Source organism: Lygodium microphyllum, chromosome 4, assembly GCF_053477565.2.
Source record: "Lygodium microphyllum isolate KBCC chromosome 4, Lygodium_microphyllum_v1.1.10, whole genome shotgun sequence".
NCBI classification, from domain to species: Eukaryota; Viridiplantae; Streptophyta; class Polypodiopsida; order Schizaeales; family Lygodiaceae; genus Lygodium; species Lygodium microphyllum.
Genome location: NC_141138.1, coordinates 42,586,604 through 42,611,722, shown reverse-complemented (window position 1 = coordinate 42,611,722; position 25,119 = coordinate 42,586,604). Strand labels below are relative to the sequence as shown.

Sequence of the window (25,119 nt, the reverse complement as noted above, 5' to 3'; positions counted from 1 at the left end):
TACCCATTAGTGCTCGGCTTGGAACACTTGAACAATAAGCAGTCCGTGGGTCTTGGCGGTTGAGCGAAAACTCCCACATTTTGGTTCCGTTGCCGGGACCAACAGATTCAAGCCTTGAGTGCTTGCGCGCTTTGAATCGAGCATTGAAGTAGGGTTTTCCCCGAACCGGTGCTTGAGGTAGATAGGTAGGAAGCGAGGGAGTTTGAAGAGGTATTCGATCTCCTTAGCAAGTAGGTTTTTGATTTGTTGATGAATATTAGAATAGGACCGTCCATCTGCATCTCTGGTTTTGATTTTTATTGCATTAGGTTAAGGTTAGGATAGGAAAAAAGAAGGAAAACAGTAGGGTTTTCTGTTGCTGTATAACAGGCTGAAACAAGGAAATAGAGGCACAAATTCATAATTCTGGCTGGAAGAGTGTGAGGAACTAACCTCTGAGGTCACAGCGGGCTGGGATGGGGCAATAAGAGGCCCAGGGAACCAGGAAATGCCACATTTGACATCCTACCCTCTGAGAAGAGAGTGAGCTTGAGAGCCAGGGAGAGAGAGAGAGAGAGAGAGAGAGAGAGAGAGAGATGCGAAGAGATTGTCGACGTGCTGATCGATTCGAGCACCACACCATTTTCAGGTACGCCAGGTGTTTCCTCTGTTGCTTTGCATCTAATTAGATGGCACGGCACAATTCGGTGAAGTAGATGTCAGCCTAGAGGCGTCGCGTGCAACTCGTGGGCCGTCGGCCGCGCAGTCGAACCAACTCGTTCGAGTCCCAAAATAGGATTGCCCTATCTCTGGAGTCAGACAGTCCGACTCTGAGAATCGGACCACTCCAAAAATCGTCCGACTCCAAAAATCGGACCACCCTTCCGATTCGATTCCCAAAATCGGACCAATCTCTGAATTGGACTAGTCCCAGAGTCAGACCAGTCCCAGAGTCGGACCATCCGACTACTAGAATCAGACCACCCTTGCCTATCTGATCGGACACTCGACCGTCCGATTTTGAAAATCAGACACTCGGACCCTGGACATCGGACACAAGGAATCGGACCACTCAGAATCGGACACCTGTCAAAATCGGACGTCCGATTCCAGAAATCGGATGTGACCAAAATCGGACCATTGGACCGATTGGACCAACCCGAAATCGAACGTCCGATTCTGATAATCGAACTCCTGAAAATTGGACATCTAAGAAAGACAAAAAACTGACAAAATCAGACAGGTATCTATAACACAAATTTTGACGCATCTAAACCCCGAAATTGATGCCAAAGGCTACATAGAGCTAAAGGCACATCACAGATCCATCACTGGGCTGAAACTTAGAGCAAGTGGTTCAAAATTTGATTATAAACAGTCCTCTAAATTGCATATGGTGTTTACCGTAATGGCCCTGCAGGCTGGGAGGACTGCCCCCCCGGACCCCCGCAGAGGGGGCTCTGCCCCCTCCGCACCTCCCCCAAGTAGGTTGGAGAGAAAATGCGCGCCGTGACAGGTCCTTCAAATTAGACCCTAGTGTAGTGATGGCTCTACACGAGCATGGATTCTCACTTGCAAAAGAGCAACCAAAAGCCCATACCCGAACAGAGAGAAACAGAGACCCTAGAACATCAATGGGCTGATCTAACCAATAAGGGCTAAAAGGCCACACCACAAGAACACAAAGACATTGTGTTCAGACCTTGTCTAGTCAGAGCAAAATGCAACATCAAGCTACAACAGCAAGAATGACTAGATATGACAGTCCTGACGATAGATGCTCCTTGAATAGCACTGCACTGACGATCCAAGACATCAGTGGAGAATCCACATCTGGTCGTGCAGTTGGGGACTCAAGGGCATTTGTCAGAAGGCTTAAATTTACAAGTCAAGACCCAGAAGACGAAGACATAGTGCCACCTGCTTATCTTAGGGTCAAACTCACCGCTAAAAGAGAGCATACTATCGATGTTCTGATTTTTTTATGAAGGAGCAGATTTCAATATCTTGACCTATGAATCATGGACCCTACTAGGCCAACCAGAGCTCGCATCGACTAGTGCAACTCTTAGCCCTTATGGGGGACACCCACAGGTGCTCATAGGGAAGTGCAGAATCCTTGCGACAATTGAAACTAAAAACTTGCCTATCCTATTTCATGTTCCTCCAAATAGTGCTAGCTGTGGGAAGGAAACCCTCCTAGGAACACCCTTCAAAAGGGCGACCAAGTGTGAGGCTGACTATGTAGCACAGAGAATACACCTGACACTACCGGGTGTGAGGATAGTCACAACCTTTAGCATGGGTGACCTCATCGAACCTCGAGGAAAAGGCAAGGAAGGTGCTGACATAACAGTCCAACCTACTAACGAGAGCAAGGACTTGTTGGAAGAGTTGATACAAGCACAGGTCAAACAACGAGAATCAGTGAGTGATACCATGCCTGAAATAAAAAGGTCAAGAGACAGGGCCAAGGACGGGGGCTTTAGACTTACAAATATCATAGAAGACCCCAAAAGAAGCCCAAGCCTTATAGACGCAGGCACCAATGGAGGGTCAGCACAACGACGTGATGGATATCCAAAGCGTTGCTACATGCTCAAGGGTATTACACAGGTAATCAATGGATTTGGGTACCAAAATCCCCTACTAAACCACCTCTATCAGCAGCTGAAGGCCAGGTTGCATCAGAAGCAACGAAGCACAATAGGAAATCTAAGAGAAACTCTAGGTCTCGAGGTAAGAAACCAAACATGAGTATTCGAAAGAAAGAGCCTCAGCCTAGCATGCTTAATAAGCAGATGTCATATGTAGCCATTGTGCGTACACAAAAGCCATTAGTGCCCAAAGAGCCTTTGATTTCCCAAGAGGATAACATGCATCATAGGAACAACCTTGCTCATGGCAAGGCTGATCACTCAACAAAGCAAATGGCATAATCATCTAATAGCCTCGAGCAAATCATTCAGCCAGTGCCAAGTCCACCTAAGAGTCCTAGATCTCCTACACCCTCTTTTTCCAAACGGACATAGGAAGCACAGCAGCGATCGTCAAGGGTGGCTGCTCACTCCCAATCTCTATCTCCATCTAAGCTTCCAAATGTCCAAGAGGTGGGACATGACACTAGCCGTAGCTCTCGGCCCCAAGGATATGCCTGTGCAACCTAATGTGACTAGATCAACTCATGCTCGATCTACACAAATGAATGCTCAAAGGGCAACAAAAGACACGACCACTTCCAATCGACCTAAGGACTTGACACTACAATCCACCAAGAGTAGCCAGCCCACTGGACTAGCCGCTACTACTTCCAATCAGGGATCACAGCAGTCACTGCCCTGGGCCGTGACAATGCCCCTTGCGGAACGTGTCCTTAGTAGTTTACCTGTGGAGGAGGTGTCGCAACCAACTACCTTGACAACTCCAGCACTTCCAAAGTGCCTAAAGCCTAGGCTAGAGGAGTTAAACACAAGGGAATTGGCTGAAGAGCTAGACTCTCCAAAAAGGGAGGCAATTGTATCCCTGCAATGGCGAGGCTATTCAGCAAGCCTTGGCTATGTCCCATGAGGACACACTAGAGAAAGAGAATGCTCAGGCCCAACCAAGCACATCAACAGTTGACCTAGCCCAAGGTCCTGAGTCCTTGAGAGATGCACCTTCACTGACCAAGAAAAAGAGGAGAAAACAACGAAGACCACAGCTCACAGGTGGTTGGGGATCCCAAAAACATTGACACCAAGAGCACTGGAGAGCTCAGGAATAAAGCATCAAGTCCATCCACCAATGACCCCATTGATGCCTCTCCTAATAGTGGTGAAACCTCAGACACATCCGTGTGCTCTAAAAAATCAAAGCAATCGTTACCATTAATGGCTGCTTGCAACACTCAATCCACTGACAATAGAACTCGCATTGACCAATCAAGAGTGGATACAATGCTGTCACAATAGGGTGACAAATTTATACCAGTCACATCCAAGGAGAACCATGACACAATAACGAAGCCTCAGGAGAAACATGGAAACCCCAAGAGCATAAGAAATCCTAGCATTGGCCAAACTTGCTCATAGGCCTGAGCCCCCAGCAATGCTAAAGCCCAGGCAAACTCCTAGAACCTTGCATGAGATAGCAACCGAGCAAGCCCTCGTTGAACATAGAAGTGTCACAGAATGCTTAATAGAGTTGGATGTTAAGCTCAAAGTGTTCGCACATGTCTACGTCCTGGCAGACATGGGTGCATTCCCTAAAGAGCAACTTGAAGAATACTTGCCATTTTCCTTATCCTGGGAAGAGCAAGAACATCTTGACGAGCACTATAACAGGCTCCTATATGAACGCATGCGATGTATCTCTGACGAGGAAGCCGACAAACTATGCTTAACTGTAACATTCAATGATGTGCTCTGCCAACCAAATCTCTTAGAGATAGAGCAACTAAAGCGACTATCAGAGGGTCAAAGTCAATTTGAACAACGTTGGTGTGAAAATCGCGTTGCAATGGCCGAACTAGGAGCCCAGATCATGACAATCTCAGAGGAGCGATTGGCCAAATGGCGGTCTCAAAGAGACCCAATCTATGTGGCACCAACTTCCTTTCGAGTGCTGATTGCCATTCGGGGTACGGACTTAGCTTAAACTAGACAAGAGAACTCTCTACCTGATAAGGTTCTCACTGAGGAGGAGTTACATGTTGCCGGTAGACTCAAATAAGGTTCCATGCTACTCGATGTTGCACAATATCTATCGGTATTGAGTAAGCTACCACGAGTACTAGATGCGTGTGCCACGCTCCAGTACAATCCGGAGTTCTACAATTGGTCTTTATCCTCGTGAAGTGACATGGATTCATGGATATGTGTATAAATAAAAAGGACTTTTGTGACACTGTATAGATACTATCAACACACACAAGCAATAATAGTCAAGCGCAGGGAGAAGAGTTGGATTCAACAGGCTAAGCTCCTTAGGTCCTCCTCTCACCACACATTTAGAAGTTGTGTGACCATTTCCACCTCCAGGTGGAGGGCATGAAACCCTCATTACCACCATAGGAAGCCCTAACCAACATCTCTGATGGTGTAGATAGGGTACCGTCCCTTTCTATACACCTTTCCCCCTTTCCGGTCTATCCTTTCGATGATGAGCCCTACCCCACTCCACGACAACCAGTCCATGTAACTTAGCATGAGCTAAGATCTGCTAATGGCCGGAGGCCAAATGAACATCATCATGGGGGCCATCCCTCTATAGCAAACACTGCATGCCTCACCCCTCCCCTTCTCGTCATATGCGCTTGATAACCCACACTATAATCTCTTTCATGTGAATGGTTTTATCCTGTATCATGGCCTAATCCTTGGTTCGCATTTTGCAGGTCCCCCTACATGGAAGTCATGGAGCACCTAGGGTAGCTGGCTTGCAAAGACGCTCTCTGCACCGTCAAAGGGAACATGCAGCACAAGCTCCTCTGCCGATGCGCTACATGCCTAGCCTCAAAAGGTATGCAAAGAAATGAGGTCCCAAGTGACACCGCCCCGGACATAGACTGAAAAATCCCCAGGCCAGGGGAATAGAAGCTCAAGGGAGCACACAAGGCGTGCAACACCAGATGTGTGGGCCCCCAACAGATGCTCGGGCACCAGGTGCTTGAAAGTGAAGAGGGCAGCTCAAGACAAGGAAGAATTCGATGCATTGTTCAAAAGCATTTTGGAAACGGTTGCGGCCAGAGACTATACCATTCAGGTCCCGGCTGACATCTTCCCTGCTCAACTTCACAGGAACCCCTCACCAGCAGAGCCTTAGTCGCCTGACTACCTGGACTCACCCCGCCTTGTGCAAATAAAGTAGCTCCTATGAAATGCAAGCAACTTAACAAAGGCCATCCTACCATAACTTTTTGTCTTTTGATGGTTAAAGGGGCAGGCTCCCCACTTGTACACACTTTCCTCACCTATTGCTAATATATGCCAAGTCTTTAACAAGCACCAGAATAGACATTGCAATTAGCATTATAGGATTTTGAAAAAGTAATATCTTGACATGATTGCATTTGTTCGTTGTACTTGACGCATGCGACTTGCATATAATCTCATGAAGTGACAAGTGGATGCAGGATGACACAGGTCTTCGTGCGAATGTGTTCAATGCCCAAGTCACAGCAAGACCACCAACCTCACAAAGAATCGCGACAAAACCACGCTGCCGAACGCGAAGAATCACCCTTACGAGTGCCCACATCGCATGACCCAAAGCATAGTCATGGGCTATGCTCTCTTTTTGGGTCAAGCTCTACAGTTGGCTCACGACAGTTGTTACCTCAATTATACTGACATCGCGTGTCGCAAAGAGGTTTGTAAGATCTCAATGTATCTCCCCATCTCAACAACTGCTTCTCTAACAATGAGGTTAGGGCGCAATCATCACTATAATATCCATTTCCTGAGCCTTCGAAGCTTGACATTTCCCAACCCATTAAAAGGCTGATAGCCTCAACATATTGCAATGGTTGTACTCATGCAAGTTTTAAAAAAAAAAAGCATAAGAAAAAGAAACAAAAAAAAAACAGAAAATAAAAAAAGAAAAGAAAAGAAAAGAAAGAAAGAAAGAAAGAAAGAAAGAAAAAAGAGAATGAAAAGATAATAAGCATCCACGATCATAGCACAACACCTAGGGGTCCTCAAATTAGGTGCGTCCAGTGACCTTGGTCAGCTGGCTCTGTCCCTAGTCCCCTAGCCCCTTAGCATCACCCACAATTATTCAAGGCACACCAAGGGCAGGACATACCTAGGGAGCTTGTCTCGCCTATGATTAGACCTGTCACCCTGACCCATTCATACGATTCCCTCTTGCACTCTGCCTTAATACCATTGCAATCAATTGTGGTAAGCAATGTACGAATGGCCATGAGAAGTATGCTATCCTCATCACGCAGGTCCAATAGCTACCAGCTACCGATCGTGCAGTGTCCCTATGTTCAATGATGTTACGTTGTGCAGTCACACTACAAAGGATGTCGCAGACACCTCACATGTACTTCTTCTCAACATGGACAACTTTGCTTTATCCGCACATTGTTATGAGAAACCAGCCTGCGGTCTTCTACCTACGTCATATCTAAGTATGCACGAGCACTCACATAATATCTGCACCGAAGTATATACACAGTTTGGGTCCTCAAGTGCAGGACAATACTCTCAGCTTGCTTAGAGACCTGTCTCCCAAACTAATTAAACTATGTCTTGTGCACGATAGAGAAAACTAGCACTACCCCTAGGGAGAGACCACCTATGAGAGCTTTTCAATTGCAGGTATTGAAGACTCCAACGAAGAAGTCGTTCGCTCTTCATCGACACTCAACTCTGAATTCCTATCCTTATCACCTTGCAAGCCCGCCAAGAATCATCATGTGCAGAATCCCCAACAAACCACCACTTGTACTCCATCAATGCAACCCCCCCAAAGAACAGCCCTACCACCACCTCCAATAGCCCTACCACCAGCCACCTAAACCACCAACGTGCCCCCAACGACCTTCCTCCCCACCACTACCAACACTCTGCCATGGCAACCACAGACATCCTTGCCACCCACGTCTTCGGTGCATGCTAAAGCTTGCTACCTACGATGGTGAGTGCCATGGAACTGGCACTCGTCTAGGAGGGGGGTAATATTAACCCTCAAACGAACGAAGGTGGAAAATCCAGAAAAGCTAAAGCAGAAGACAAAGGCCAAGGCAAAGAGAAATGGAAGACAAAGATGCACAAGGAGAAAAGTCCTAAATAAGGGAGAAAGGCGCACAAGGAAAAGTGCAAGTCAATACTTTAGTAAAAGAGCGCAAGCACACCATGATTTAGTTCAAGGAGCGCCGGGCTCTCACCCGTGCAATTTGTAAATGTAGACGGATGGTGGAAGGGAAGTTAGGAAGATAGAAGGACAATGGGAAAAAGGGCCTAGGCCACGGCCGGCCATGTAAAAAAGGGGATAAGGGGATGACTGCCCAAAAGGCATTTAGGGTTTTGTATATAAAGTTGAAAAGTGAATGAGAAGCTCATTCTTGTGTGTGGCCAAAAGTGGCTCTCCTCCTCTTCTTCTTCTTCTTCTTCTTCTTCTTCTTCTTCTTCTTCTTCTTCTTCTTCTTCTTCTTCTTGCTTGCTTGAGCTTGTGCTTGAGAGAGGGAGTGTGAGGGAGTGAGTGTGTGAGGATGAGGGACTCTTCTTCTCTTCTCTTCTCTTCTCTAGTCTTACTCGCGAAGATGGAGCTTGGAGCGTGGAGCTTGAGAATGGAGCTTGCTTGAAGCTTGCACTTGGATCGTGGAGCTACCGGAGTGCGTGAGAGAGGAGGTAACTCGATCGGCATGGAGGTAAGCTTACTACACCCGTAGATATGGATGGCTCGTCGGCTATATGAGAGGTAGCCATTAGTGCTCGGCTTGGAACGCTTGAACAATAAGCGATCCGTGGGTCTTGGCGATTAAGCGAAAGCTCCCACAGGCTTTTGTGGGATAAAATCAAAAATCTCTATGACAAGAAAAGTCCAGCGAGTCAGATGTATTGACTGAAGCAGCTTGCGCATGAAGGAGAATGTGACCATGTCTGCTCACTTGAGCTAATTTCATGCTATACTCAAGAACTTGACTTCGCAGGACATCACTTTTGCAGAGGATGTCACTCCTTTTTTCTTGCTTGGTACTCTTAATGAGTCATGGGATGTATTCCGCATTGCATTATGTGCCTCTACTGCTACCTTGAAATTATTTGATGTTGAGAATGCTCTTCTTCAGGAAGAGGTTAACCGTAAGAATTTGGATGCCTCTCGTGTGTCCCATGCTATGACAGTTAGAGGTAGAAATGATGGATATGGAAAGCATAGTAGTGGCAGTGGCAATGGCCGTGGCCGTGGACGGGATTCTCAGATATCTCAGTCCAAGTCTCGTAGGAAGTCATGTAGCAACTCCCGTGGCAGGAATGCAAATGTTACTTGTCACCATTGTGGAAAAAAGGGCAATATTAGGCCACAATGCCATGAACTGCGCAATGAAAGGCGCAAAGATAAGGGGAAAGACAAAGTGCAGGATAAGTCTTCTAATCGCAGCATAGTGCCTGCAAAGTCCAGTGTTAAAATTGAAGAGATCAATGTTATGCAGCCTGAGGATGTTGATGATGATGATTATATCCTTGGAGCTTCTTCTAGTGCTTTGTAGATGACAGAGATACATTCTATGTATGCACATTGTTGGCTCTTGGACTCAGGTGCGTCCTTTCATGTGACACCTTGCCGAGAGTGGTTTCATTTATACCGTACTGTTTCGGGTCCTGTGTGCTTGGGTGATGACAGATCTCTTGATATTGTGGGCATTGGTGATGTTAGGCTGCAGTTTTCTTCTAGCAGCAGTTTTGTTATGCAGGATATACGTCATGTACCTGCTTTGACACGCAGTCTCATGTCAGCTGGACAACTTGATGACACAGGATATCATGTATGCTTTGGAGACTCTGCATGGAAGATCACTCATGGCAGACTTGTGATTGCGAGAGGTGCCAAGGCTGGCAGCTTCTATCCCTTGATTGTATCAGCTTTTTCTCTTGATCATGTTTTGTCTGTGGGTTCTATCCCACATGTATCTCTTTGGGATGCCCGTTTGGGCCATATGTCTTTGAAGGAAATGAAACAGCTTTCTGGTTTGGAGTACTTACCGCCCCTTGATTATACATGTTTTGATTCATATGAGCATTTTCTTTATGGCAGGTAGACTAGGTCTACGCATAAAAAGTCTGGTAGGCCACGCATGAGTGAGCCCTTGGCATTGGTACATTCGAATGTCTGCGGGCCCATGCCTTGTCAGTCTATGGGTGATGCCAAGTATTTTGTTACTTTCATAGATGATTTCTCACGGAAAGTTTGGGCTTATCCCCGTAAGTTGAAATCTGATGTCTTGGCTGTGTTTCAGAGATGGCTTGCATTGGTTGAGAACCAATCTGGGTATAGGCTAAAATGCCTAAGGATAGATAATGGGGGTGAGTATGTCTCATGTGCTTTTGAGCAGTTATGTGATGAGAGGGGTATTAAGCGTCAGTTGACCGCCCCCTACCCCCCACCCAAGAATAGTTTGGATGAAGGGATGAATAGAACCATCCAGGAGCGTGTACGTAGTATTATGCTTAGCACACATAGGCCTACCACAGAGCTTTTGGGCTGAGGCAATTAGTACAGCTGTGCATATCATAAACAGATCACCTTCTAGTGGTTTGGATTTCTAGGTTGCTGAGGAGGTATGGACTGGCAAACCTCCCTCTTATGCGCATCTCCGTGTCTTTGGATATGAGGCATTTTGCCATGTGCCCAAGGTCAAGAGAAGTAAGCTGGATTCTAAGAGTGTCAAATGCATTTTCCTTGGTTATGGGGATATAGGCGAGATGGGTTACCGTCTCTGAGATTCACAGGGCACAGAAAGTCATCCGCAGTCATCATGTAGTCTTCCATGAAGACAAGATGCATAGGCAGCCTGAGAGAGTTGTTGAGATTCGCATGGTCATATTTTAGGAGGAGCCGAGAGCTCCCGCATCGCTAGTTGGACAGCCTACAACTACAACAGATGCTCATGGTCAGGGCGTTGGATAGGCAGCTAGGCAGGTAGCAGAGCCTGCCATGAGACCGTCTACTAGAGACAGACGTCCACATGATAGATTTCAGCCCTCGATGCATTATGTCTTGGTTACAGATGCAGGAGAGCCTTTCACTTATGATGAGGCTATGCGCAAGGGTGATAGTCACTCTTGGAAGAGGGCTATGCAGTCTGAGATAGACTCCTTGCATAAGAATGAGACTTGGGATTTGGTTTCCTTGCCTAAGGGCAAGATGGCTTTGCCATGCAAGTGGGTGTACAAGCTGAAAATTACCCTTGGACACCCCAAGACGGCATACAAGGCTAGATTGGTAGCAAAGGGTTTTAAGCATGAGCATGGTGTGGACTTTGATGAGGTCTTTTCTCCTGTGGTTAAGATGACCACCCTGCGCTTAGTCTTGGCTTTGGTTGCTCAGCTTGACTTGGATTTATACCAGATGGATGCTAAGACGGCTTTTTTACATGGGGCCTTGTATGATGAGATTTATATGGAGCAACCTAAGGGCTTTGTAGAACCTGGCAGGGAGCACCTAGTGTGCAAATTGAAGAAAAGTCTTTATGGCTTGAAGCAGGCACCTAGGGAGTGGTATCATAAGTTTGATGCCTTTATGCAGTCACAGGGCTACAGTAGGAGTGTTATGGATCCGTGTCTTTACACGAAGAAAGCCGGTGATGGTTCTTTATTGATTTTGGTACTCTATGTGGATAATATGCTGATTGCTGGGAAAGCTCATGATGAGCTAGATGCTCTTAAGGCTCAGCTCAAAAAGAGCTTTGAGATGAAAGATATGGGACATGCCGCTCACATACTTGGTATACGCATTAGACACGATAGGCATCAAGGACTTCTCTGCTTATCACAGAGGGAGTACATCCATAAAGTCCTTGAGCGCTTCCGCATGCAGGACGTAAAGCCTATTGGCTGTCCATTGCCTTCTTATGTGAAGGTATCACAGGCTACTTGTCCGCAGAGAGATGAGCAGAGGGCCGAGATGGCCAAGATTCCCTATGCATTTGCAGTGGGCAGTCTTATGTATGCCATGATCGCCACTCGTCCAGATATTGTCTTTGCAGTTGGTGTTGTGGCATGCTATATGGCTACACCTGGCAAGAAGCATTGGGATGCCGTGAAGGTATCATAAGGTACCTGAAGGGCACTGCAGATATGTGCATATGCTATGGCAACTAGGATACAGGAGTTGTGGGGTACACTGACTCTGATTATGTAGGACATGTAGATAGTAGGGAGTCCACTTCTAGCTATGTATTTACCTATGTTGGAGGTGTTGTTTCTTGGATGTCCAGGGTGCAGAAATGCACGGCCCTTTCTACTACAGAGGCCGAGTATGTTGCAGCCACCACTGAGGCTTGCAAGGAGGCCATTTGGTTGGGTCGTTTAGTTGCTGACCTTGGTATTGATGCTATCCCTACACTACATTCGGATTCTATGAGTGCTATTCAGTTAGCCAAGAATCCAGTCTTCCATGCGGAGACGAAACACATTGAGGTGAGGTATCACTTCATATGTGGGGTCGTTGAGGACAAGTCTGTTGATCTTGTCAAGATCTTGACTGACCAGAATCCTACAGATCTGCTCACAAAAAGCCTCTCTACATAGCACTTTGCCTTCCTTAGGAGGTTGATGGGCGTGGGATGAGATGACGTCTTTCCTCATCCTGTTTTACATGTGTAGATGTTGTACTGTCTTTTTTCTTTTTCTTTTCACTCCTCACTAGGGCAGATTCGCCTTTAAGTGGGAGGTTGTTGGGGTTAAAGGCGCCTTCGTCTAGCCACCCATGTATTACTACATTGACAGTAACCGCCACTGCACACTGCAGGTGGCGGGCGGCCGTCACCGTCACTTTATTCTTTATTCTTTTAGTGACAATTTGAATAAAGGAAGGCACGGTCACACATTGTGACTATTGGAGTTTCCATTTCTTGTCTCTTTCTTTCTTGCTCTTGCTCTCCCGCCATAGCTCTCGAATGCAAGCTTCGATCCTTCTCACCTTTTACTAATCCCTTTTGGGCACATATCCCCTTTTTTACATGATCGGTCATCTTGCCTAGGTTCTCTTTTCCTATTCTCTTCTATTTACATTGTCATTTCACCTATGCGGGTCTACACATTACAATTTACTTAATGGGGATCTTGGCGCTCTTTTATAAAAATTTAGGGGCGCCTTTGCATTTTAAAATGAGTCTTTCTGTTTTTTCATTTGCCTTGAACTTTTAAGGTTGCCCTTGTGCTTTTGGCCTTTTCTTTTCTTATTCCTTCCGTTGGGCCTCCTTTTCCATATTTTTGAATTTCCTTGAATTTTCTTTTGCTTCCTTTTTCTTTGTCTTGCCCCAGGGTTAATCACAAAGAGAAGGGTGCTAAAGGACAATTTTGTTGTATGGTCTAAACCAACTTGAATGGTTTTAAGAGGGATCCATTGGCATTATTTTGAGTTGAAGCATTAGGGAATAAAGTCTACACCATCCTTGAGAAGTTCCTCCCAAAGCCCAACCACAAACTGCCAACTCACACGGTCATATGTCTTGCCATATTGACAAGGAAGCAATGGCCCCAATCAATAGTAGGAGCCAAATTCAATATGGATTGTTTTCTTCTTTGAAATACAAAGCCATATCAGCAATAATGAACCACAAACTCATTGACAAAAAGGAAATCCTAGTTGCATTCCATGAGTGTTTCTCAACTACCATGGGGTGTGAGTTTTACAGAGGTCCTGATTATGGTGACAAGCTAGCCTCCCTCCTTGAGGTTTATGAGGTGGCCTTGACTAAGGAGGAGAGATCACAACTTGGACTACCCTTTTTGATAGATGAAGTAGATTTTGCCCTAAGGAGAATGAAGAATAGCAGATGCTTGCAATGCCACGTGGGGAGTTTGTAGCAAGGTTTTCACTAGCTTGCTTAACACTTCTATGAGGAGTGGCTCTATTCTAAATTGAAACCAATTAGGGTCTAGTGAAATTGATCTCAAAATCGGATACGAGGATCAGAATTGGGCATTGGAGACTGCTCGCCATACTTTTGAATTTATTCTATAGGTTGATAGCAAAGACCAACATTGTCACGAGTGCACAATAGTTGTGTGTTTTCCATGATCGGGTTGCCTTTAAGCCATTGGCATGTGTCCCGTTTTTAAGCCCTCTGTTTTTTACTTGTGAGGGACCATTGTTGACAACGAGCCTTTTCCCACATGTGCCATGTGGGTGATGCTTTTCTTGTAAGCCCAAGCATCGGAACAGAAAAGGGAACACATTGTCGATCTCTTCGTCTAGTAGTCCAAAAAGATAATCCAATGATCAATCGATAAAAGAAAAGAAAAAGCAGTTCGTGTACCAGTTTCGTGTAGTACTCGTAAAGCCATTGTTTTTGAAAGATTCGGTCTCAGCGTGTGCAGACACAGAGAGAGAGAGAGAGAGGTCCAGCAGCTAAGCAGCAGAACGGAGTAATTAACGCTGAACTATCATTATCAGCGTTGATGCCTCCTCCCTCTTCAGAGCCGATGATAAAGGTTGCACGCTCGGTCTAAAACCAGCTGCAAAGTCACTGGCCTATTAGAAAGAGCTCTGGCTCATCGGAAAGAGGCATGGACAAACTTCCCAAGGGATCTGCTTGCAGGGGCAGCGATGGGCGGAGTTGCTCACACCATCGTTGCCCCAATAGAACGGGCCAAGCTCCTTCTTCAAACACAGGAGGGGAACATGGCAATATTAGGTGGTCACCAGAAGCGTTACAAAGGGATGTTGGACTGCATCGCGAGAATTGCCAGGGAAGAAGGGGCGTCTTCTCTTTGGAGAGGCAATGGCAGCAGTGTGCTGCGATATTACCCATCTGTGGCTCTCAATTTTTCATGCAAGGTGATACAACTTATGTAGCGATTTTTATTTTAATCATGCACTTGTTTTATCTGGTCTACCTGCTTCAGATATGTGAATGGCCTCAAAGATGCATGTGGTGATAGAGCTTTTGGGTAGTTCGTCATTATTGTTTTTGTTTTTGGGTCAAGGTTGCTTACTGATATCCTCTATGAACACACTATCAGCATGACCATTCTTCTCAGAGGGGCACTGCATGCCTTGGCCAACTGCCAGAGGAGAATTACTTTGTGACCACAAGTTACCATGGCAACCTTGCATTTGGGATATGAGGGAGTGGCAGAGTGGAGGGAGGGAGTAAGGACAGTGAATGTTGAGTTACAGATTTTGATGGGCTGTCGCCAAGTGGTGGTCATCCTTGTTGTGGGGCAAGGTCTCCATATAGTCCAGTCTAGGCAGTAGAGCAAATCCATGGCAACAAACCTCCCTAGCTTTGTGCTTGTCCATTAGCCTAATACTTTCTGTTGTAGACCCATCTGACATCAATGATCTTGCACCTTGAAGAGCATGGGACCAACTTCTTGCATATTGGATTCTTCTCAATGGAATGAAATTCCTCTTGTATAGCATGCCTCTGAATGTGATGGGGAAGAACAAAGCTATCAAAACATGAAAAGATAAACTCACCATCAAGATTGATCCTTGGATTCTAAAGATGAGGCTAGTTAGCCTTGCCACTAGTGTTATCCACTCGTGGGACGTCTCAAATGTGTGTGCCTTTGATCAAGAAAAGGCGAGAGTGCATGTAGAGATATCATCAACAATGAGCACTAGATAAATGACCCTGCCTATGCGAGTGAAACCAGCCTTCCTTGGTGGAGAGGGTGGTGATAATCCTGATTAGCAACAAATTATAGCAAGCAATAATTTATTATAAACCAGAATCAACACTTTACCACTTTTAAGATAGATCTATGAAAATCAACATCACTAGCCTAGTTGGTATCTATCCATCCATGCAACACCAAGGAATTGTTTCTTGGATCTATGGGATAGTATATGCTAGGGTCGGGGATACCCTCGGGGGATCAAAGAATCCTCATAGTAGCTTGCCAATAGGTTTTCTTGGGCTCTCATGAGTCTTGCAAGTAGATCTATTGGAAACAATGATCGATCCAACTATCGAGTAACCAAATCAAGGATCCAATAAGTTGCTGGTAGTTGGAAGCATCAGCAATTAGTGTATCTCCGTAGGCTAAAACTTGTCAGCATTTCATGTGTATCATGTTGTTCATTTATTGGTTGTGAGCTCCATCAAAGTCTCACGAAGACATAGGTAAATCAGGTCATCTACCACCCTTTCCAAGAAGGAAGGTTGGTTTTAGGAGGACCTAAAAATATGAGATGGGTTGAGTGGATTGTGAAGATATACTAGGGTTTGCAGTGAGGAAACGTAGCATGTCAACCAAGACTGAAACACAAAGGCTCAGATAGTGACAATCAAAGCTAAAGCCCTAAACGCAAAACATAAAACACAAAACTCAGAACTCAAACACAGAGACAAACATAGAGAGAAGAAGCTTTGAAGTGAATGAATGCTATAAATGAATGTAACAGTGTACAAAATGCCCAAGGGCAGAGCAATGGAGTGTCAAAGAGTGACGTTCACCAAAGATGGATCTTGAGTGCTGTAACCACCAGTCGGGGATGAGAGAGTGCTAAATAATGAAGGGTAGCATGTTGAGGCAGAGAATTGTCAGGCGACAACAAGAGAGGTGTTTGTTGATGTAGACGGCTTGTTGGACAGCAAAAACGTAGGTATTGTAGTAGTTGTCTGGTGGGAGAGATGGCAATAGCCTGTCACTTGGCACGAGATAGTGAAAACGTAGGCTTATGAGGTGCTATGATGATGCAGCCATAGTTATGTGAAATGGCTTGAAACGACACTTTGGAAGGGGCGAAACGTCGAAATAGGGTCAAAATCTCTTGAAACATGTTTCCTAGATTGAAACGTTTCGTAATTACGAAATGGCACCACGTGCTATTTTAGGCCAAACCCAAAATGTTTTGGGACACAAAAAGTTTGCATGGAATAGGATGCAATGTTTATGGTAAAAAATGAAGGTTTGGAACCTTTTAAGAAAATATATTAGGTCACAAATGTGTTGTTTTGAGTGTTGATCAAGCGTAATCAAATGAGCCATTTCAATACAACCTGTTACAAGTAAAAAGAGATATGTACTAGCCCTTTCAATCATGACCTTTCACAAAAGAAAAATCTTGATTCTTCCATATGTGAACATTAAAAAAGAACAATTGAAATGAGGATTGTGCCCACAATCTGGTTCCAACCATAGTCTGTCAATCAAGCTCTCTCTCTCTTTCTCTCCCCAACTTATAACACATTCTAGCTTATAGCTTTATTAACATATTCCAACTTACAACTATAAGTTCTTGCATATTGATAAATTTAAGTTTTTAAAGTAAGTCTTTAAATCTTATTAACTAGGATATTATGTAATCCTTATCTTCCCTAGATAATGTGGCATTCTCGTTCTTGTTTCGCCCCTTTTGAAAATTCCTATTCCCATTGTGGTTCCCATTCCCGTTTTTGTTCCCATTCCAAAGTTTCCCTCAACTATGGATACAACAAATGGAGACCTCCAAATAGCAGGGCGATGGTTGAAAGAAGGCTGCCTAGGGCTGGATAGTGATGGGCTGTAGTTGGTGATGGTTGGACAAATCTACATGATAGAGTGAGAAACCTGCAAAAAGGATGAGGTTGAATGGTGTGCAGCTTGTCTATTTATAGTTGAAGGCTGTCCCAAAATTTAGGGTTTTGGGGACCATTGAAACTCTCTCGAATCTCACACCAAATTTATGTTTTTCATTGATTAACGGTGTTTTGGGGCTGTTTAAGAATGCCAATCAGCTATGAAGTGTGTTTTAGCTCAACAAGGACAAGTTGCCTTCCAGAGTGAAGCAATGCGGAAGCAAATGACCATGACAAAGAGTGAACGGAGAGAGAAGAGAGAGAGAGAGAAAGAGACAGTGAAATGCAGAAAATCTGCAGTGAAGAATGCTGTATAAGAATGCAGAATTATACACGGGAGCAAAGAGAATATCTGCATATGTCTTCGCCTTGAGGACCTCGATCTCTGTCAGCCCGAGTGTTGTTGCTGTTACTAGCTGGCTGAAATATGTCAGATATAAGTGATCAAAACTACTAGAAACTCAGCCTTTAAAAGGCTGAAAAGAATGCCTGGTAAAATGCCAAAATAGACAGGTCGACTGCATTTAATGCAACCGGCTGCAGTCAGACTATCCGACTGCTGCCACGTGGCAAAACTGAGTAGACCGCCTTGAAGCTTTATTGGGAATCTCATCCCTATGCTGTTTCCCACGAATGCAGGAGACACATGGCGAGTGACCCACCACTATGTCCGGCAAACCTCGAACAAGCGATCCTCGCAACGCCTTTTGAAGATACTCATAGTTCAGGTGGCCAAACCGGGCATGCCATAGCTCAGACTGTGTTTGAGAAGTAAGAAAAAGAGAGATAAGAGCGGAATAAGACTTCAATTTGTAGATGCCATTCTCCTTATACCCTGAAGAGAGAACCTTCCTCGATCCATGATCAAGAATGCGAATAGCATCAGTGTCAAACTCCACCAAGAGACCAAGAGAACAAATCTTATGTACCGAAAGTAAATGATATCCTAAACCTGGCACATGTAACATCTCGGAAGTGTGGATACCACCATGTCCATCGGGAATCAACTGTATCTCACCCCATGTAGCAATAGACACAGAAGAGCTATCTTCTATGAGAATCTGCCCACGCGATGGTCGCAAGTGGGCAACACCTACTGTTGAAGAAGTCATGTGCCGTGAGGCCCCAGTGTCCACGATCCACTCTCAAACCTGGGGAGCTGTCATCGTAGTATCAGAAGTCTTCGGTGTAGAGTCCTCGATGACCGCTAAGTATAGAAAAGCAACTGATGAGGGTGCAGCCACCACTCCAGAATCCTTCGTGTCCTTCTTCTTGGTGTCTTTCTTGTCCTTGTCGGGCCAATCCTTCTTCCAATGGCCGGTCTTATCACAAATATGGCATGTCGATTCTTTCTCTTTGTCCTTCTTGGATTTGATGTCCTCCTTCTTTTGGTCCTTTCCCTTCTTCTGAGAGGCTTGACCAACCAATGCCTCCGATTTAGAAGCATTTTGTTCGTTCAATTGTTCCTCTTGGTCCAAGACCATAGGAACCAACGCTTCCCATCAAAGAGTCGACTCCCGCCTTGAAGCAATAAGAGCGGAATTAAAAGTACCAAATCGTGGCGGCAACTGGGATAATAAAGCGATCGTCATGTCTTCGGAGGAAATGGGCTTCCCCACATTTTGAACCTGCATCTGAAGCTGCCGAAGCTTATTGATGTGTTTCCGAAGCGAAGAAGACTTATTCACGGACAGGGTCCGCATCTACACCTCCAAAGAAACCCTCTTCATAAGAGTCATGTGGTTGTACATCTGGTCAAGTTCGAGCTATATCTCTCAAGCCACTGTCAAGTGCTCTATATGGGCTATCACGACTGTTGTACAAGACAGAAAAAGAAAAGAACGAATCCTGGCATTCGGTTTGTCCCAATGAGACTAGGCTTTGGTCAACTCCACACGAGCTTTGGAAGAGAGTTTGGACTCTCCTCTCACTGAGTGCTGGTTGATTTCCTCCATCACAAGCTATGCCAAATCATAAGACTCCAATATGGCCAACATCATCACTCGCTAGATATGGTAATTGTCGCCATTAAGCTTTTGATACGATGGAAGAGCCGGTAGGACAGGCACCTTCTACTCGATGATCACCTGGAACTCCACGTCAGTCTTTGTAGACATCTTCACCTGCAATACTCGATGATCACCTGGAACTCCTCTTCAACCCTAGGTCAGTCCTTCAATGCTCTGATACCATTTCAGAGTGAAGTGATGCGGAAGCGAATGACCATGACAAAGAGTGAACCGAGAGAAAAGAGAGAGAGAGAAAGAGATAGTGAAACAGAGAAAATCTGTAGTGAAGAATGCTATATAAGAATGCAGAATTATACACGGGAGCAGAGAGAATATGTGCGTATGTCTTTGCCTTGAGGACCTCCATCAGCCCGAGTGCTGTCCCCGTCACTAGTAGACTGAAATCTGTCAGATACAAGTGATCAAAACTGCTGGAAACTCAGCCTTTAAAAGGTTGAAAAGAATGCCTCGTAAAATGCCAAAATAGGCAGGTCGGCTCCATTTAATGCAGCCGACTGCAGTCGGACTACCCGACTGCCACCACGTGGCAAAACTGCCATGTGGCACTACTGACGTGGTAGGGAGCTGACTGCTAACATATCTGTGTCTGTCCCAATGTCTCTCAGTAGCATACATGACCGTCTTGTCAAAGATGCCTTTGGAACATATGTGACCATGGATTCCCCGCCTTTGGCCAAACTGCCAAAGTGTCCCCTAATGTGAGCTCAAGACTAGGAGCCAAGCCCGTTCTATGTCAAATAAACAGCCCTCATGCACTTGGATGTCAATCCTAGCTCCAAGATTTGAACCTGCCCTCTCGAAAGTTGCAGAAGCCTCACTGGAATCTCTATGTAGTGTATCATCAGTGGATGCGCACGGAGGAGCCATTTGTAGAAGATGTAGAAGAGAAGTAGAGAAAAGAAGGTATTTGGAGATGGAACATAGCCAAACCACAAGCATAGATTGCAGAAAATGAGAGTTAACATGGAGTATTTACCAAAATCTGACCAAAACAAGAAGAAATTTGTTGCAAAAAGGCAAAAAATCAGCCAAAAACTGCATGAAACAACAAAAATGGCCTGAGAATGCAGTTGCCTAGCCAAGAGGAGATGCAGAAACACCAAACGTAGGTTGTCCTAGGACCATGATCTTTCTAATTGATAAGCGTTTTTCCATCCTCAATCTCACGGTGTACTTTCTCCATACATATGTAAGCAATCCACATTTTCAGTAACACCACAATGCTTTATTTGTTCACAATCATCAACTAGAGATATCGAAGTTGCATTATTCTCTTTATCAACTAATAGCTTTACACCCAACAAAGGCCATCGAATAGCTCTCCACATAATAGTCTAAATTACTAGATCAAAATTTGAGGAGATTGAATGGATATAAAAAATGGACCCTTCAACTTAGTGTGAAATAATACATTCTCTTTGTTCTCAAGGACTGTACATTTTTATCTATGCTTTGTAAACGTTAAATATAAGTATTCAATTGGAGGATAAAGAAGGTAATGGGTTGTTGAAATTAATATGAAAATTAGAAGATATTTTTTTTTGTTTTGAATATCGTTTAACGAAATGATTAGCTAGAACTGCCACGCAGGCAGGAGAGGGGCTGACGCAGGCTATATGGATGCTGATGCCAGCAAAAACGCAGGTAAAATAGGTTGCCTGGTTGGAGCAGCAATCACCGGATCAGCAATGGTCAAAACAGTCCTGAAATCGGCGAAGAAAATACAGCAAGAGCAAGAACTTGGGCTCTGATACCATGTCGGAAGTGGAGCAGCAATGGAAGCATAAACATCTGCTGTAATAAATTGCTAAAACACAAAATAAAAGAGAAAGGGAAAGAAAGAATATTGAAGAACACAATACAGATGAGAACTCAGATGCATGCTCGGAAAATGGAATCCATATATCCAACATGAGACAGTCACATACCACAGTGGGTCACTGGGTGCGTGGGCACTAGTACTGGCACCTCTCTCCCCGGAGTCTCCACACGTGTGATGGCACATGAGTCATTGATGAGTGAGGAGGAGAAGCCTAAATATATAGGACAAAAATATGTCCTCAATATGATCAGATCGGCCAGCATTTGTTGTGCAGGTCTGCTCGTGAGTTGAGCTGAGATTGAAGGTGCAAAGAGTTGAGAGCAGTAGCGCTCAATGCCTTTGCTGTCAAGTACATCCCTGATAAAGTGATACTTCACTTGTATGTGCTTTGTCTTTGCGTGAAAGTCAGGATTTTGTGCTAGCATGATAGCACTCTGACTATCACAGTGGAGGATAAGAACCTTTGTAATCCCAAGCTCTGTCACCAGACGTGGGAGCCATAAAGCTTCTTTGCATGCCTCTGTGGTAGCCACATATTCTGCCTCTATAGTAGATAGTGCAACACATTTTTGCAGCCTAGATGTTCAAGAGATTGCTCCTCATGTGAACATAAACACATATCCTGCAGTGGACTTCCTACAGTCAAGATGGCCAGCATAGTCTGCATCCGTCAAACCAACAATAGATAACTTCTGCTTGCCAAAGTAGATACACAAATCCTTTGTGCCCTTAAGGTATCTCATGATACCCTTCACTGCTTCCCAATGCTTTTGCCAAGATATGCCATGTATCTGCTAACCACTCCCACCGCAAATGCAATGTCAGGACGTGTAGCAACCAAGGCATACATCAAGCTCCCAACAACTGAAGCATAGGGTATCTTGGCCATTTCAGCCTTCCCATCATCTGATGTAGGGCTGTCATCTGCACTAAGTTTCACATATGGAGGCAATGGTACACTGATAGCTTTTCCCCTCTCCATATTGAAACGTTGGAGAACTTTGGTAATATACTCCTGCTGTGATAGATAAAGAAGACCCTTTGATCCGTCTTTGAGTATACGTATGCCAAGAATGTGATTTGCCTCACCAAGATCTTTCATATTAAAGCTATTGTGTAGACTCTGCTTCAAGGAGTCCAAGGCATGAACATCCTTGCCTGCAATTAGCATGTCATCCACATACAATACCAAGAGAATATGGCTGCCATCTGCTGCCTTCTTGGTATATAAGCAGTGATCAACTTGAGAATAATGAAATCCTTGAGATTGAACGAATGTAACAAATTTGTGATACCATTCGCATGGTGCCTGCTTCAGGTTGAGTTTACATACCATGTGCTCTTTTCCCTTTGCAACAAAACCGTCAGGCTGCTGCATATAGATTTTCTCATGCAGATCACCATGTAAGAAGGCGGTTTTTACATTCATCTATATGAGTTCCATGTCCTTAGATGCAACCAAGCCCAAGATGGTTCTCAAAGTAGTCATTTTGACTACAGGAGAAAAGATTTCATCAAAATCAATTCCATGTTCTTGCTTGTACCCTTTAGCAACCAAGCGTGCCTTGTACTTGGGCAAAGAACTAGAAGCGACTTTCATTTCGTAAACCCATTTGCAAGGTAGCACTTTTTGTCCTTATGGCAAATGTACCAAATCCCAAGTGCCATTCTTCATAAGATATTCCATCTTTGATAGCATTGCTTTTTGCCATTTCTTACTATCTTGTCTGTCCGTTGCTTCCTGGAAGTATGATGGTTCACCACAATCTGTTAACATGACATAATCAGCCACATAGTTTACTCTAGGAACAAATCTATTTGGCTGTTTTTGCACTCTGGTCGACCTACGGACGCAGTGGTCAATATTTGCTGGCTGTTCAGCCTGTAAATCTGCATTAACAGCTTGCTATTTTGCAGGTATGGCTTGCTGTATAACTGGTTCAGGTTGTTCTAGGTGCACGTGTTCTTGCTGAATTTGTGGGACATTGTGGGCAAGATCTTGCTGATCATTTACAGCATCATTTCCTGCATTTTCAGGGACATTTTCAGCGGGTATTTGCTGCTGTCTAATGGGAATTCTTTGCTGTCCTTTTGGTACATCCTCCCGAAATACAACCCTTTGGACCTCCTCTGTTCTTTCAGGCTGTTTGTGCATGCAATCTTCCTGGAAGATGACATCATTGCTGCATACTACTTTTCTTTTCTCGGGATCCCATAATCTATACCCCATTTCACCTTCATCACCATATCCTAGGAAAATACATTTACAGGACTTTGGCTCAAGTTTGCTGCGTTCTTCCTTATGTATGTGCACAAATGCCTCGCAGCCAAACACTTTCAAGTGTGCATACGAAGATGGCTTGCCCGACCACGCTTCTTGGGGAACCACCCCCCCCCCCCCCCCCCCCCCCCCCCCCAAAAAAAGACCTATTTGGTGACCGATTAATTAAGTGTACGGCTGCCATAACAGCCTCTGCCCAAAAACCATGGGGTAAAGCAGCATGTGACAGCATTGTACGGACCTTGTCTTGAATGGTCCTATTCATATGCTTTGCAACACCATTTTGGGGCGGATTATGAGGAGTAGTAAGCTCCCTTTTCATCCCTTTGTTGTCACAAAAGTCTTGAAAGGCTTTGGACACGTATTCCCCACCATTGTCAGAGCGAAGGCATTTTAACATCTTGCTGGTCTGATTTTCAGCAAGGGCCAGGAATTTTTTAAATTTATCCAAGGCCTTGTCTTTTAAATTTATCCAGGACCCAAACTTTGCGTGTGGCATCATCAACAAAGGTCTTTCCCCCTAGAGATAACCCTGGCATTTGACATACATCTGAATGTACTAACTCTAAGGGTGAAGACTTTAGAGAAAGATATTTTTTGTGTGACGTTTGAGCTTGTTTACCATAAATGCAATGATCACACTGTTCAAAATCAGCATACCTCAAAGACAGTAAATAATCCAAATGAGAGAGCACTTTCATTCTAGAGTGACTCATGTGTCCCAACCAGCTATGCCACAAAGAAACACTTGGCTGCTCAGTTATGGCGACAACATGGTCACGCACACTAGATACATGCAGAGGATACAGAGTATCACTTTTGGACCCCTTGGCAACAATGTGGGAGCCCTTACATATTTTCCATTTGCTATCCCCAAAGGTGGTGTAATAGCTTTCATCATCTAGTTGCCCTATGCTTATCAAGCTCTTCTTGAGCTGAGATACATGTCTCGCATTATGCAAAACAAACACGGAGCCATGGTGAAATTCCAATTTTACACTGCCAATGCTTGCAATTTTACATGCATAGTTATCCCCCAAGTGGACAATACCACGTACAACACCATTGTAGTCAGAGAACCACTCATGATGTGATGTGACATGAAAGGACGCACTTGAATCAAGTATGTGAATATCATCTTCAGAATATGTAATCAATGCACGTGCATCCAAAAAAGAAGCTAGAAGTACATCACCATCACTGTCATTATCATGAGTGACTACATTAACCTCTTCTATTTTCCCATTGCTCTTGGACAGGATGGCTGTCCTTGTTTTCAGCCTTGTTGGCTTTATTGTTTTTGTTTTCGCCCTTCTCTTTCTTCAATTGAAAGCAATCCCTTTTGTAGTGCCCCTTTTTGCCACAATGATGGCACTCCACATTCTTTCCATGAGGTTTGCTGTGTGCTCTGTTTTCAGAACTGCTCTTATGCTAAAATCTGCCTCTAGTGTGTAATGCATTTGAAGACTTGTTTGCTGAGTTATTCTGCCTATTGAGTTCTCCCATCAGCAAAGAACTCTCCATATCAGAGTATAACAGCTGAGCATTTGAATTATTCAAAGCTGTCCTGAAAGTATCCCAACTTTCAAGTAGAGTGCATAGTAGGAATGTAGCTTTGAACTATTCATCAATATGAAAATCCAAAGCAATCAGCTGACTGAAATTGAGTTAAACTCATTCAAATGTACATGCATGGCTATATCCTCTTTCATGCAAAAGTCCATTAGTTTTTTCAGGCAATAAACCTTGCCGGCTACACTTTTCTGAGCATACAATTCTTCAA

The 25,119-nt window shown here is 44.5% G+C and overlaps 1 protein-coding gene across 1 annotated transcript in view; it reads left to right on the top strand.

Moving 5' to 3' along the window:
- The first annotated feature begins 13,927 nt into the window (after positions 1–13,927).
- Positions 13,928–25,119, top strand: part of LOC148036979 (ADP/ATP translocase At5g56450-like) — a 48,021-nt gene continuing 36,829 nt past the window's right edge. Inside the window, exon 1 of the mRNA XM_087675935.1 lies at positions 13,928–14,472. Coding sequence (XP_087532061.1) covers positions 14,242–14,472 — 231 coding nt within the window. The 5' untranslated portion in view covers positions 13,928–14,241. The remainder of the gene's footprint in view (positions 14,473–25,119) is intronic.